The sequence below is a fragment of the Ochotona princeps genome, chromosome 19 (assembly GCF_030435755.1).
Source record: "Ochotona princeps isolate mOchPri1 chromosome 19, mOchPri1.hap1, whole genome shotgun sequence".
NCBI classification, from domain to species: domain Eukaryota; kingdom Metazoa; phylum Chordata; class Mammalia; order Lagomorpha; family Ochotonidae; genus Ochotona; species Ochotona princeps.
Window position 1 is genome coordinate 45,495,366 of NC_080850.1, and position 16,338 is coordinate 45,511,703.

Sequence of the window (16,338 nt, forward strand, 5' to 3'; positions counted from 1 at the left end):
AATACAGCCATTATAATTACAGCTAGTTACGGGTCTGCAAAATTTCATTTAAGAATAATCTATAACATTGGAAGAAAATCTACATTGCTAAAAAATGTTTTTAGTGTTTAAACCCAGTTTGAAATTAACTTCTGCGGCAGCCTCTGGCGTGCTAACTGACACAGACATCACAGATCCCATGTTTTCTTCAGCTGGTGTTCCTGGCAACTCAAAGCACAGAAAACAAGAGGAAGAATCTGAACAGCCTAAAGAAAAGGTATCACATACCAGTGTATCTGAGTCAGATTTACAAATTCAGTTGAGAGACTGTCTCTCTCCTTTGCATCTTGTAAACTCTTCAATAATAACACAGTAAGTAAACTTTCAACTTATACCCACCTCATTTAGACATCGTTTCTTGGTAAATATATTTCTGATAAAGGTTTCCTGAATTTCTTCCTGCTTCACCAAATACTGCCAAAGCCTCTTCACAGAAAGTGCCAAGTGATGTTTGGATCTACAAAAAAGAACTCCCTGATGAACCGAATCACACATCTTCATGCTATGCAACACTTATTGTAATAAATGGATTAGAAGCAGTTAAATTTTTTCTTAAAGGGCGATGATAAATATCTCAGGCTTCGTGAGTATCAAACACACGTGGTCCCCACTGAGCCCAGTCAATGCGTCCAGTGCTGAGAAAGAGCAATCATCAGTGCTGGCGGTGCATCTAACTGTTCTGTACAACATTCCGGGGTTTAGCTAAAACACAAACAAAGGAACTTAAAAACAACAGATAAAGACCTACCTGAAAGGAGTGTTTGCAGGTTCCAGCAAAGCTTTGTGGCGGAGAATTGCAGGACCTGCAGATGAAGTGTCTTCAGAAGTATGACTTGAAATATAGTTTTGAGGTGGCCCACCATGGATTTCCAGGCGTCGGAACAGAACTTGTTCCCAACATTGAAGAGTTTTAAGAACCGCATGACAAAGAGGTGAGCTGACCGGAAGTTCTAAAAAAGGAAAATATAATTGATTCCAAGTTACATTCCACTGTAAGAAAGCCCAGGATAATGGGGTTAGCACTGTGACGCAATGGGTATCCCATACGGGCACTCGTTCAAGTTCCAGATGCTTTACTTCCATCCCAACTCCCTGGTAAAGTGCCTGCGAAAGCAGTACAGATGACTCATTTGGGCCTCTGTCACCCACGGGGGGAACAGGGATCAAATTCCTGGCTTCTGGCCTCAGTCCAGCCCAGGGCCAACTGGTGTAGCCATGTGGGAGAGTGAACCAGCAGATGAAGATCTCTGTTTCTCCCTGCAACTCTGCCTTTAAAATAAATAACTCTTAAAAAATAAAAAAGGTAAGACATGAGGATACTTCAAAGAGTTTATGAAATAATGAAGGGAAAAAAGCTCATTTTGATGTAAAAATGTTTGATGTTCATGTACAGTTTTTTTTAATAATAATATACATTTCCCCTGGACTTTTTAAATTAAAGAGTCCTAATATTAACGCACTTTTTGGCAGAGCAGATATAGAAAGACAGATGTGCAAGAAAAATTAAAAAGCAAGGAGAATTAAAAAATGCCTTAAGGCTGTATGTTTTAGCATCACTGCTTCTAACTTTAATTTTACCTGAAAAATGTATGTGAGGACTATGGAATCAGGTGTGGGAGAACCAATCACTTTAATTCTTTGCATCGTGACTGTATGGCAGAAAACAAGATTTACTTAACTAAAGAAAATATACCATACAGATCACATGAAATACTTGCGGTATACTGTGCATTTCCTAATGCTCCCCTCCTGTGTGAGTCCTGATCCCACTGGAGCCTCTCAGCTATTTCTGCTGTGCACTTTCATATAATTAAAACAACATGCTTATACCGAAACTTCCTGTTTTTGTAGAACCGACCTATTAATTCACCATTGCAGGCGATAAAAATAAACAACTCTCTCCATTATCCCAAGAGTATGAGAATTCTGCAAAATTAGTATTTTAATGTTTACCTTAATATACACAGGACAACACAGTTCATAGCTTATCCATTTGTTATACTATCACACACTTTTGAGTCCTTTATCATCTTTTCTCCTACAGAGGTAATAACTGATAGTTTTTGTATTCGCTTAGTTTCCCATTTTACTGCCATCATTAAATATCACACCAGTTAGGTGGAATGACACAACCACAGCACAGTCCATCACATAGGGCTCAGTGCCTGATTCCTTAGATCCTGGCCACCTTGGCCAATATAACAGATATATTAATAGGTGGCTGGTTTATTTAAAAAAAATAACAACTACAACATGAAATAACTTTTTCACTCTACTACTTAAAACCAGTACTGTTAGTTTATGTTGAGACATTTATTACCTGCAAGATCATGACCTGCAAAGGGATAGAAAGTCTTCAAATTGTTCAGCACCAATTGTACCATTGCCAATCGCATCAGAGACCAACTGAAAACAAAGCAACAATCAATTTGTTAAGTACTTGCACAGGGATTTTAAATAAATACTCTGCCTTGTATGCAAAAATTTGACTTTCAGGAATCTACTTCAAAGATACAACTACACACATACACACAGTTAACAAACACATACACGTACATAGGTAACATATACATGTTATTACTCATGTTTTGGTCAGAATTATGTATAACCAAAAAAGAGTACAATAACCAGGTTTCTTTCAGGAGAGTAATAGCTAAACAAATAGCTTAAAATTATGAAGAAATAGGCTAATATTATGAAAAAGAAGGAAGGACCTCTTCAGGGCTGATATGGAGTGAGCTCCAATATCTATTAAAAAACAAGTTGCAGCAAACTGTAGAGAATATGTGGATATAAAAAGGAAAAAAACTAAGATTATGCATTTGCTCATTTTGCAACAAAGAAAGATAAACTGAAAACAAAAATGATTATCTGTAGAAGATGTAGACAGGAAATTTAATTGAGGATACTGTAATTGAGGATATTGCGATGGAAATAAATTTCTGATTTTGTATTTTTATACAATATGCAACCTGATATTTCTAAAAAGATACTTCAGGATACTACACTAAGTATACTTTGTATACTTCATTTAGTATAACGTCCTCAAGGTCCATCTAGTTTATGTCATGTACAAGAACGCTCCTCATTTTTAAGGCTGGATAATACTCCACTGTATGGACACACAATATTGCTTACACCGCCACGTGTCCCCAGACACTTACATGGAATCCATGCCTTGGTAATATGAACAATCCTGTTAGGAATGTGGATGTACAAATGTCTGCATGAGCCCCTGCTTTGAAGTGCACAGGACGCAGGGCCAGAAGTAGAACTGCTGGGACGCAGACAGTCTAATTTTAGTGTTTCGAGTAACCACTACACAGGTTTCTACAGCGGATGTACCATTTCAAATTCCCACTAGCAGCACACAAAGCTTCCAACGTGGCCCCATTCCTGCTGCTCTGGTATTGCTCTCATGGAAATGTGAGGGTAGGCCATTGTGGCTTGGATATGTATTTTCCTAACAAGTGAAGCATTTTCTCATGTGTCTCTTAGCCATCTGTTTATCTTCTTCAGAGAAATGTCTGAGTTATCTGTTCTATACTACTGAATTATAGAATTTGACTTATGAATCACATAAATTTCTTGTATATTAAAAACCTAAAATAAATACAATAGGGCCCGGCGGCATAGCCTAGCGGCTAAAGTCCTCGCCTTGAAAGCCCCGGGATCCCATATGGGCACCGGTTCTAATCCTGGCAGCTCCACTTCCCATCCAGCTCCCTGCTTGTGGCCTGGGAAAGCAGTTGAGGACGGCCCAATGCATTGGGACACTGCACCCGCGAGGGAGACCCGGAAGAGGTTCCGGGTTCCCGGCTTCGGATCGGCGCTCATCGGCCCGTTGCGGTTCACTTGGGGAGTGAATCATTGGGTGGAAGATCTTCCTCTCTGTCTCTCCTCCTCTGTGTATATCTGGCTGTAATAAAATGAATAAATCTTAAAATAAATAAATAAATAAATACAATAGGTAAAATCCCCATGATACCTATAAATAAAAGCCTCATAATAATTTTTCAAAATAGAAATATTTTGTTATAAGAATGATGTAGCACTGGGGCTGCATTTTTTTACATTTATGATTTTTTATGATTTATGATTTTTATAATTTATAAAATCCTTCTGTAAAATAGTACTCAGACACATATGACAGTTCTCATATTCCTAAAAAGATATTAGATTTTTCTAGGCTAACATTACGGGTGTTTTATATCACAGGAATCAAAAGGCAAGGTACAGGCTGAGTCAAGGTTTGTGAGAAATGACATAAACTGCGCATGGTTCATTCACTGATAATCACAAGTTAAGTGAATAATTATCTTAAGGAAACAAATTTAACAATTTCATCAAAGAATTCAAAGTTACAATATGTTGTAATTCACCAAGCTATTAATTTCTCGTGTACTATTTTCAGAAATACCAATATAAGCCACAATATTGCATACCTATACGAGTTTGAATTTGAATGTTCTTGGAGATGGAAATCCGCAGAGGAAGCCTCGTCCTCCTCCTCCTCCTCACTTTCCAGACTCTCCTCGGAATCATATTCTGCTCGACTTTGGGAAGGGGGTAGAAAGGGCTAAAATAAAAAAAGCCAAGGAATTTATTATTCACATATCTGATTTAACTCACATATTTAGTCTAGGAATAATGATTCCTTCCATTGACAGATACTTCATCAAAGAAGGGAACAAGTATTTGCCATTTCTACGCCGTTGACACCACCTTGCACAAATTTGGCATTTATTTGTTCAACAAAACATTGATTACGGGTCCACTAAGCACTGAGAAGTACACTTACTAGAAGAACTTTCAACAGGGATAGTCACTGCCCTCACAGAACTTACATTTTAGTGGGAAAGACAGGCAGGTGACAGAAAACTAAATAAAAACCATTTGATGTGATAATACAAAAAAAAGAAAGAAAGAAAGCTGAGACGGAGAATAAGCAGAAGCCAAGTAAGCTGGTGATGGGAGGACTCAGGAGGAGCCAGCAGGCTGGTGGGTGAGGCGCCCTTCTGCTGCAGAGCTTGGGCAGCTAGCGCAGACTACTGTGGCAGTGAAGACACCTCAAGTAATTGGGTTCTTTCCACTCACACAGGACTCTAATGGTGTTCCCAGCTCCTAGCTTCAGCCTAGCCCAGCCCTGCATGTTCCAGGCATTTGGGAACTTAATTAGTATGGAAGCAATCTTTAATAATACATGATTAAAAACAAAAGGGAGCACAAGTGCTACATACAAAATGACAAGGATGAATAGTCACAAAACAAGAGAGACTGGCAGGATGCTGCCTGGAGTCCTCGCCTTGCACATGCTGGGATCCTACCCAAATGGGCGCCGGTTCTGATCCTGGGCAGCTCTGCTTCCCATCCAGCTCCCTGCTTGTGGCCTGGGAAGGCAGTCGAGGACGGCCCAGAGCCTTGGGACCCTGCACCCATATAGGAGAACCAGAGGAAGCTCCTGGCTCCTGGCTTCAGAACGGCTCAGCTCCAGCAGTTGCGGCCACTTCAGGAGTGAATCATTGGATGGGGGATCTTCCTTTCTATCTGCCTTTCCAACAAAAACAAGAAAAAAATCTTAAAAAAAAAAAATAGGGGAAAACATTTTAGGCAATAAAAAGGGTATAAAATGGCTTTAATATGGGAAACAATTTGGTATGCAAAATAGTGGTTTGGCATAAGCTTATTAAGACAGAGAGAGCTAAAAAAAAAGTTGAGGAAAATAGCAGATAACAGTTCAAATATGATTCTAATACTCCATGGAAAACGTCTCGAGTTGAGTTTAAGGTAGGGAATAAGTATTAAGATTTCTATTTTTGAAAAAATAACTATAGGGCCCGGCGCCATGGCCTAGCGGCTAAAGTCCTTGCCTTGAACAGGGAGCCCCGGGATCCCACTGGACGCCGGTTCTAATCCCGGCAGCTCCACTTCCCATCCAGCTCCCTGCTTGTGGCCTGGGAAAGCAGTCGAGGACGGCCCAAAGCTTTGGGACCCTGCACCCATGTGGGAGACCCGGAAGAGATTCCAGGTTCCCTGCTTCGGATCGGCACAGCACCAGCTGTTGCGGCTCACTTGGGGAGTGAATCATTGGGTGGAAGATCTTCCTCTCTGTCTCTCCTCCTCTCTGTATATCTGACTTTGTAATAAAATGAATAAATCTTTAAAAAATAATAACTATAAGTACTATAAAATTTTAAAAAATCATTTATTTGGAAGATGGGGGAGGGGTGGAGGAGGAGAGCAGAAAAAGAGGGAGAGGGAGAGAGAGGGAGAGAGATTGACTCAGAGATCAATATTCCATCTGCTGGCTCACTGCTCCAACCCCAGCAACAGCCAGTAATCACACTTATTTAAAAAAATCTTTAGTTGCACATGACTACACCAACACTGGTCTGAAAAGCACTCTGTCACCTTGGCAATGAAGTAGTCCCAGATGCTGAGCTCAGGAGGGATGAACTTCTCTCTGACCAACAGTGACTCCTGGCTTACTGGAGGCGAGGAAGAGGTCAGTGGGGCAGATTCTCTGCAAGACATTTTTGGTGGCCTAAAACGTTTGCTCTGTTTTTCTCCTTCTTCAACTAGTGAAGAAACTAATAAAAAGAAAGTAAAGTGTTATTTAAGCAAATATTTTCACTGCACTTATTTCACTTTTCTTTATATGACACTATGTTAACTACAATCATATATACTCGGGGGGGGGGGAATGATGGTTTTAAAAGAGCAAGGAAGAAAACACATAAGGAAAATGAGTAAAAATCACTTTGATCGTGACCTTGGCTTTTACCGCAAATTGTCACTCACTCACTCAGTACTGACTTACCTGTTGTAGCTACAACACAAGAGGATATAATATTTATCTGCAAATCACACCAAAATTCAGCTGGGAACACGGCAGGAAATTTCTGATATTGTTCTACTTTGCTTAAGAGTATAGGACCCTAACAATCCTACCATAAATTATACCTTCTCATTCAGTGATCCCAAGGAGATTTTGCCTACCTTTCAAAGGGATACAAATATTTGCTCCATAACACAATTTTGTTTTATGTATGAAGCAATGCAGCATGTAGACCTAGCATGCACATGCATTACATCAAGTTACAATCAAGTTGCGTTAAAAGTAATTTTGATAATGAAGACAAAAGGATGGATAAAATATTAGTATTCTAAGATACAACCAAAAAGTGCTATGACTATTTTTTCAAATGATTTTAAAAGAAACTGTCATATTAAATGTGATCCTTATTCTTTCTTCTTATTAACATTCAGAACTCAGGTTTCCGATACATATGTACATTTCAACACAATCTAAAACTGAAGAGAAACCAAGGCATTCACAGGTGGAAAGACAGGAGAATAAAATCCTGATATAAACTGAAAAATTAAGCTTCCTGTCTGCTCTGACTCATGGGAAGCACTTTTCAGAAGCACCCATGTCAAACTGAACGTGCAACTATTTCCTCCTGCCTGGGGAATCTCCTCACTCCCAGGGAGACGGACCCTGGCGTCTTCTCAGAACAGGAAAAGTAACCCCAGAAAACTGCACACAGAAGTCATGGTTGAGAGTGAATCTAAGGAGTAGGAAAACACAAAGCAGCAGTTTCTGAAATCTTGTGGATTTGTCACCATCTACACCTGTTACTGTGATTAAAATTAAAATGTAAGAAGAGGAAGAAACTTTTTGATGGTGCATACATTAAGCGTTTATGCTTCCCTTTTCAGTTTGTCATTTCAACTCAGACACACTGAAATTTATATTATGAATGGGGACGGAAACACTGTTTGTCTTAAGCCTGAACTAGCACAGCGAGCTCCTCTCACACATGGCACCCTGGCCCACCAGACTGCTCCACAGCGCGCAGGGGGCACAGGCTACTCCGCAGTGCGCAGGGGGCACAGGCTACTCCGCAGCGTGCAGGGGGCACACTGAGCTTCCTGGCCCACCAGGCTACTCCGCAGCGTTCAGGGGGCACACTGAGCTTCTTGGCCCACCAGGCTACTCCGCAGCGTTCAGGGGGCACACTGAGCTTCCTGGCCCACCAGGCTACTCCGCAGCGTGCAGGGGGCACACTGAGCTTCCTGGCCCACCAGGCTACTCCGCAGCACGCAGGGGGCACACTGAGCTTCCTGAGGCCTAGCTTCTAAGACCTTCATGCTTAGCCCAAAATTGTGAGAAGGGAAATGTTAAATTAATTAACTGATGGAAGAAAATGCTTAATGTTGAAAGAATCATACATAAGGAGAGGGTGAATCTCATGTAAACTCAGAACAAGGTTTTAAACTTATTTCTTGCTTTCAGTAAGTCAATGGAGTCTCATCTTTTAGTCTCTAAGAGGTATGAATTCACTTTGTTTTCTCCGCAGGGTACTTTTGGTAAAAAGGGTGAGAAGTGCAAATACATGTGGACACCAATTACCTATGAATCAAAACCTCACAGTAATACGTGAAATGTGATTTTTACAAGTAAAATTCAGATTGTCCAAAAAGGAAAAGGTTAAAGAAGCAATTGATTGAAGGTATTTCTTAATCCAGAAAAAAAAGAGCCGCAACGACAAAGAAAGAAATCTGACAAGATGCTATCTGTTTTCACAAACACAGTTTGACCCTCCAGATCCTTCTAGGATGATTAATTATCTCACACACGACTTTGCACATGCTCCATAAAGAGTCACAACAATGAACTGATGTAATGACTTGCTATCAAACTACAGAGTAAGGCAGTTCGTGATCATTTTGCTGGAATAAGGAAAGAATATATTGTAGTTTATACTTGATTTACTAGTCAGTAAGAAAGGGGGAGAAGATATGAAGGGGTTGAGAACAGGGGATGTAAAGAGAAGGGAACAACCACAGGGCAGGTGGAGAGGAACTGGGGAAGGAGAGTGGAAGTGGAAGAAAATCGTGTTTGCTATCTGGAACAATAGTGCGCACAAATACACAGGCACTGGGGGTTTGTACAACCACGTTTTGAGGATGGAGTTACAAATCAGCAATCTAGACATTCCTGCCCAAGAGCGTGAGTCACTGTTGAATCCACTGAACAGCACAACAGGGCTCTGTCTAGATTTCAGTTCAAACTCAAACCTATTTATTGAAGACTTGAATGGAGTTCATATGAACAATATTAAAAAGGCTTTATTTTACTGTGATAAAGATGAACCTTAGAGACATTATGTTAAGTAAAATAACAGTCACAAGACAAATACTACATAATTCCACTTATAGGAAGTATATTAATTAGTCAAATTTCTGGGGCGGGGGGAAGCAGAATAGCAGCTATCACAGAATGGGGGAAGACTATTCCATGAAACAATGCATTCCAGTTTTCCAAGATAAAGAAGTTTTGGAGATATGTTACACAACACTGTAAATTTAATTAACACTATGGAACTGCACACGTAGAAACAGTTAACATGGTAAATGTTAACATTTCTTTGCCATAATAAAAACTGTTGGAATGGGTGGAATAAACTCGCGTCTTTCTGCTGCAGGATGTTGGACTGCCATAAGTATTAGAGAACAGTGCCGGAGACAGACACACGCCAAGCCTCAGCTAGGATAACACAGCCTGGCAGTCCAGGTCAGACAGAGAAGCTTCATTCCTGGCAAAGCTTTCTTCCTGTCATCACACTGCAGCAGTGAGATGAAAAGGAAATTATATGTAAAGATTTACACATGTGCATTTCTTGGAAGGCTTTTAAAAAAATTTTTTTGTTTCTATGTTTTCCCTACTCCAGTATATGAGCATTTCTCATCCACATTTATTTACCTAAAAAAGGCTTTTTAAACTTTAAAATGTATATTATGTGACAACAAAGCATTCCCTTCTAGGGAAAAGTTCTATAATATATAACCTATTAGAAATCTTTGGCATATTCACTCATTCTAAATCACTGGCTTTGTTATCCATTTTAAAAAGGCTCAACTCTTACCTTTTCTGGTAAAGAATTTTTGCTATTTTGCTAAAGAAATAATAGCAATGATGTGATAATCACTACACAGTTAAAAAGAAACTTATTTTTATACAAGTTTACAGGAAAAGCAAAATATCTAATTTCCTAATCTATACTTAAATAATAAAATGCCCAACATATACTTTAAAATATCCAGAGTATTACTAACAGTCTCATAATAAAGAAATGACATGCTTATCACAAATAAGATTCATTTTATATTTAATGCCTCAATTAGGAGACATAAAAATCATTACTGTAAATTAATACAGAAAATGCAAAATTCTTATGATTGAAAATATTATCACAACAATAAAAATTCTTTAAAGTACTTTATTTTGTCTTAAAATACATAGTTAAAAGCAAAAGCATGGATTTCTAAATGTCACCAGAAGAGTAATCTTTTAGAAACTGATATTACTCGGCTGATTCATAAGAAAATTCATGCACACACACCTGCATTATAGTTTTGCTTAATCAGGAAATCAAAAATCTTCATTTTTATATGGTAGGACTCACAAAACTAAGTAAGATAAAAAATTATATTACTAGGTAAATTAAGATTTAAAAAATTTTTAAATATTCTGATCTTCCACATTGTCTAATAAAAATCACCTCATTGTCTCCAATTACCAAGGTTAAATATATTTAAGTAATATGTCACTAAGACAAACGATTAAATAGATAACAAATGCGGAGAAAAATATAATTCAGTTCATGAGACTATCTGTGTAAAGAAAATTAAAGTCAGGTTTTATACAGAATAATAAATCACATCTTGCAAATTCTCAGAGTTCCAAACAAATTCAAGTATCTTTCAGAATAGAGTTGTTGAGAGAATCTTAATTTTAAAGCTAAAAATGTTTTAGATGGTAATTTTGATTAGATCTAGCTCAACTTTAATAAAGATCTGCAACAATTAGTTTACCCAGTCAGCAACATCTCCTGACTAGCATTTAAGGGACCTGAGGACCTTCTGCAGGAAGCCACCTGGCAGGGCTGCTCGCCCACACCTGCAGCTCCTCGCCCACACCTGCAGCTCCTCATGCGCCCCTGCAGGCGGTGTGCCTTCCCAACAACCCAACGCTGCTTCACACTGAGATCTCAGAACATTCCTGAAAGGGAAGGTCACAATGCGATCCTTGCCCTGTTTCTGTTTCAGCAGACCTGCTTCACAGGCCGTTCTGATCATCCCCACTGCCCTCACTATTAATGTCCAACTCTCCCAGTTTCTTTTTAAACTAGATTAGCTTTGCAGCCAGCACGCGCTTGGCTTCATTATTTACTGACTGTATTCCTCATTATTCAATTCATTATTTAATGAACCCCTTCATTATTATTAATACACATTAATGAATATTAATGTCCTAACTCATGTGATAATTATATATTAATACACATATTAATACATTATTTAATGTATTCCTTCAGTATTTAATGACTGTATTCCTCCTGTATTGCCAACTGACAAACAACATATTTGCGATTTTTGTTGCAGTTGCAACTGTTGCTACCATGTCCTAATTCAAGAGGTTGGGAGTCATAGTTGGAGATAACTTTAAGTCATTTTACTTGTGTTTATTTGGGTCTCACGAAATGGTAGGATATAGTTTATGATGGCACTTGCAAAATGATTTATATGATGGGTTTTTTCTATATACATTTTAAAATCTGAATGGCTAGACACGGATGAACGTAGACTTTACATATATGTGCTCATCAGAAAGAGTTCTAACTGGGAATTTATGAATGATTAGAAAGTATTTTATCATTTTTTAAGAAGATGTTTGGATAAGTGCCCGGCATGGTAGTGTGGTGGCTAGAGTCCTTGCCTTGCATGCACCAGGATCCCATTTGGATGCAGGTGCTGGTGCTGGTGACCCCGCTTCCCATCGAGCTCCCTGACTGTGGCCTGGAAAAGCACTAGAAGACGGCCCAGAGCCTTGAGCCCCTGCACCTCTCAGGAGACCTAGAAGTGGCTCTTGGCTCCTGGCTCCGGATCAGCTCAGCTCTGGCCACTGCAGCCACTTGGGGAGTGAATCATTGGACGGAAGATCTTCCTCTCTGTATATATGATCTTCCAATAAAAATAAAGTAAATCTTTAAAAAAAAGATGTCTGGATAGTCCTCAGACAGAATTTAGTCATTCTACACATTTCACATTAACAACATTAAGGTTCATCAAATGATTTTTAGAAACGGAGCCAAAATTAATTTACCAAGTATTTACTTAATACATAATGATGAGTTATGATCCCGTATTTTCCTTATATTTTGAAATTTTTTCCTGAATTCAGATATCAAAAGTGTAATCCACTGAAAATTTCACAGGAAGTTAAATCTCTTTCTAAACTCAAGGAAAAATAAAACAAAGAAAAGCACAGTAAAAAGAAAAGAATTTCATGAGCGTTAAAATACTATTTTAATAATAAAGATGCACTTGGTATATAATAAATTTGAATTTCAAACTGAAAGTTAGTGAGGAGGAAAAGACAAAAACAAATAAATTTAAAACGATGGACAGGAACCACAGAGAAAAACCAGTGAGCAGGGTCAGTGAGCAAAGAGTGACAGGAAGATGAGTGTCAAGCATGATAGCATGCTGTTTCAGTAAAGGCTCTAACATTTACTTGCATATTTAGTAATTTATAGCAGCTCAAGGAGTTAAGGGTCATAGTGAGGAAGATTTTAAACTATCCTTCCGGTGCCATTTGTTATTTTATACTGTTATATTATTTCATGTTATTTTATTTCAAAAGTAACTGATTTTTCAAAATTAATTTATTTTTACTTGGAGATGAGAGAGAGACTGATCTTCCATCTGCTGGTACACTCCCCAAAGAGCACCACAGCCAGAGCTGGGTAGGCGGGAATCTGGGAGCAGGAGCGTCTTCTGGGTCTCCGTCGTAGGTGCAGGCTCCAAGGAGTTGGGTCATCCTCTGCTTCCCTCCCAGGCCATTGGCTGGGAGCTGGAGCAGAAGCAGAACAGCCAGACACCAACGGGCCACACGGATGCCGCTATGCCGCCATGCTGTGCCCCACCACTTCCAACTCCCTTTATTTTACAAGTACTGCTGTGTTGTCAGGACAAATACTAGAGGAAGATTCAATTTGATGTCTAGATTCAAAAAGAGTAACTGTAGTCTTCTTCAAAACCAGAATTTCTTTTACAGGGAAGGCAAATATTCTATCCCAAAAGGAGCAGTGACATACTGCTTCCACTTCGACAGCGAGTAAATTATGAACTATTTTTTTTTTAAGATTTATTCATTTTTTATTACAGCCAGATATACACAGAGGAGGAGAGACAGAGAGGAAGATCCTCCATCCAATGATTCACTCCCCAAGTGAGCCACAACGGGCCGATGCGTGCTGATTCAAAGCAGGGAACTCGGAACCTCTTCTGGGTCTCCCACACGGGTGCAGTGTCCCAAAGCATTGGGCCGTCCTCGACTGCCTTCCCAGGCCACAAGCAGGGAGCTGGATGGGAAGTAGAGCTGCCGGGATTAGAACCGGTGCCCACATGGGATCCTGGGGCTTTCAAGGCGAGGACTTTAGCTGCTAGGCCACGCCGCCGGGCCCAATTATGAACTATTTTTGTAAATAACGTTTCATGAGAGCCCAGTCACAAGAATTGGTTTACATATTGTCTATGTCTACTGTTGTGCAACAAGGGAAGAACTGAAGTTGGAAGACACTAGGGTCTGGAAGGGCTAAATCATATATAAAGCCTTCAGAGAGAAAGATTGAGCTTTGCCCAAAATTACAAACTGACTTTCCCTAACTGCATCTCTGAAACATTCAAGGACTGAGTGTGTGCCAGTTGATTTCTTGTTGGAAGATCTCGGGCTTCAGGCCCTGCCATCTGGCCCTGAGGTCACCGAGGGTGAGAGGACAATGATCTCTGGCTGTAAGAACCATCAGAGACAAGCTGCTGAGGAATGCCCATTTATTCAGGACAGATTCCAGAGTTACAAAGGTGCAGCAAGAAGGCGGGGGGCATCTTCCAGCAGAACCCCCCATCATGGCAGAGGTCACATTCCACCTGTTTCCCCTTGACCTTCTAGCCAAGTTGGAGGTCACACTCCTTGTATAGGCCTGGGAGGTGTGTCTCAGGCCACAGGGAGGTAAGCTTTAGGTCACGCCCACTAGGTAGCAGGGCAGGGACCACAGGAAGAGGAAAGTGACTTGAATTAGAAAGTAAGAGTCTTACGTAACAGAAGGAAAAAGTGGTAGGTAGGCCACTGGATTTTTGTTATATAATCTTTCACGGTTATGGCTTTGTGGAAGCTACTTTGGGGAAGTATAACACTACTGTTAATAACTTCAATGTTTTAATAGGGTAACTTCTTAAACTTTCTTAATAATAATATCTTCATCTAAAAAATATTATTTATCATTCAGAACATAAATCTTGGCAATAATTTCTTCCCAAAATAATGAAGCCAAATTCAATTTTTCCTTTTCCTTTCATATGCCCACCCACCCTCTCCCACTGCCTTGCCTCTAAACACAAAGAAATCCAAACCTAAAATCACATCTATATGAAACACAAATGGCAGGAGGGAAATGCCTTCAAATTCATAAAGAGATAAGCAATCATGCTAGAGTCCTTCTTATGTGTAGAATGTTCGTTTTTTGAAAAATATTTTAAAATTTCTGTTCCAAAATAAGTATAGACAAACAGGTTTTCAGGTACTACACGTGAATTCCTACATCTACTTTAGTAATACCCAGAATTGGAAAACTGAGATAATCATGCTTGGGCTAATCATGAAAACACAAAAGGGATGGTGCCATGAAAATTCTTTTCAGGTCAAGAAAGTTTGCTGTTTTAATTGGTACATAAAATCACTACTGTGTTCAAACCAGAGAAGAGCTAAAGTTATTTAAAATATTTACTTTTCTAGTATTACGAACACTTAGAAATCCAAAACTGCCAGGATGCAAACCATACAGCAGCCTCATCTGCATGTTTTTCCATACCAGATGACTTACTACAAGCAGCACTAGTACTGTTTTATTTCTTTATACTTAGAAATATTAAAATGCAATGTATAGAAGATGCTTAGAAACAAAGAATTTAAAAGCAGCAAAATATAATGGCTTTTTAAAGTGCTAATCAGTTTTAAATTAAAAAAAATCAGCTTGACTAAAGGGAAATTGTCAATTCTATTCAAATAGCAAACAAACTAAAACCGGCCCACGTGACCCCAAACCCTCCAAAACCACACAATGCAAGCTGAATGGTAAAAGCCTGTTTCTAAAGCTAGGATCTTGCCTGCAAGACTGGGAGGGCTATGAGAACTGATGGCTGAAAGAGCTTTGGAAAAGCCCACACGTTCCATGGAGAATACCACTACCTGGTGAGGACTAGGCATAGCAAAGTGTCTTCCTGCCAAAGAAAGAAGAGAGAGTCTGTGTTTGGGACAGAGAAAAACCAGTATTACAGTGTACTTCTACCAAAAAAAAAATCAGTGTAAGATCTAATAAAATTACATTAGCTAATTCTAGTCACTAGCACAAGAATGCCTTATAAACTGAAAACAGAACACAATCTGTATTTTTACCAAAAAATTATTTGACCTTGCCTTTAAAAAATGATCTGCAACAAAAACTTACTACTGTGACTAAACTAAAATGTAATTACATTTGACGTTTGGCAAATAATATACCTGAAACCTTAATAAAATCAAGGAAAAGATGAGAAACTCACCAGGTAAAGCTTGTGAGTCTGTCGGCTCTTTGTCAGGAACGTGTGCACCACCACCAAACACAGCGGACCACATTTTCTCATTTAGAGGATGGGCCACGATGCGAAACAGTTCATTACTGGCGTGAGTGGCCAGGCCGTGGATGAAGAGACTCAGATACACGGCGGTGAGAATCTCACAGAGTAAGACCGTAAGCCCTGACTGGGCTTCCTCACCGGAAGAATTCAGAAGCCGAACCAAACAAGTGATTCCTGGAACCGAAAGGCAACACAGCTGCACTGACATCAGTTGCTGAAAGTTAACTACTTGCTTTCTAAGTTTTAGAGTTATTTTGATTTTGGAGAAAACTACATTGTATCAGAATTAAACACTTTCTCCCTAAGTTCGTAGATGACTGAAGTATTACAATTAATGCACAATTTTTCAGTAATTTTTTTTCAATTTTAAAGAAATACTGACAATACACAATATGGCAAGATTTCACAGATAAAACGAATGACATCAACACTTTTCTATTTATGACTAGCAGAATTCTTTATTAAATGACATAAAAAGTCTGGGTTACTGTAGTGTAATTATCTGGGGGTACTAATGTTATAAATGAATATATAACTTGTAATCGAATGGTGATG

General features: G+C 39.2%; 1 protein-coding gene across 3 annotated transcripts in view; it reads right to left on the minus strand.

Annotated features, from left to right (window-relative positions):
- The window catches only part of DMXL1 (Dmx like 1), a 109,117-nt gene that overhangs the window by 25,104 nt on the left and 67,675 nt on the right, over window positions 1–16,338 (minus strand). For 2 of the 3 annotated variants that reach the window (XM_058677850.1, XM_058677851.1), the window contains exons 28-33: window positions 15,709–15,957; window positions 6,451–6,629; window positions 4,485–4,618; window positions 2,360–2,445; window positions 788–989; window positions 379–496 (exon numbers count right to left, since the gene is read on the minus strand). In XM_058677850.1, the coding sequence (XP_058533833.1) occupies window positions 379–496; window positions 788–989; window positions 2,360–2,445; window positions 4,485–4,618; window positions 6,451–6,629; window positions 15,709–15,957 (968 nt within the window). Of the gene's footprint in view, window positions 1–378; window positions 497–787; window positions 990–2,359; window positions 2,446–4,484; window positions 4,619–6,450; window positions 6,630–14,746; window positions 15,388–15,708; window positions 15,958–16,338 lie in introns of those variants that run through there. The other variant, XM_012927331.3, reaches the window with a different exon arrangement.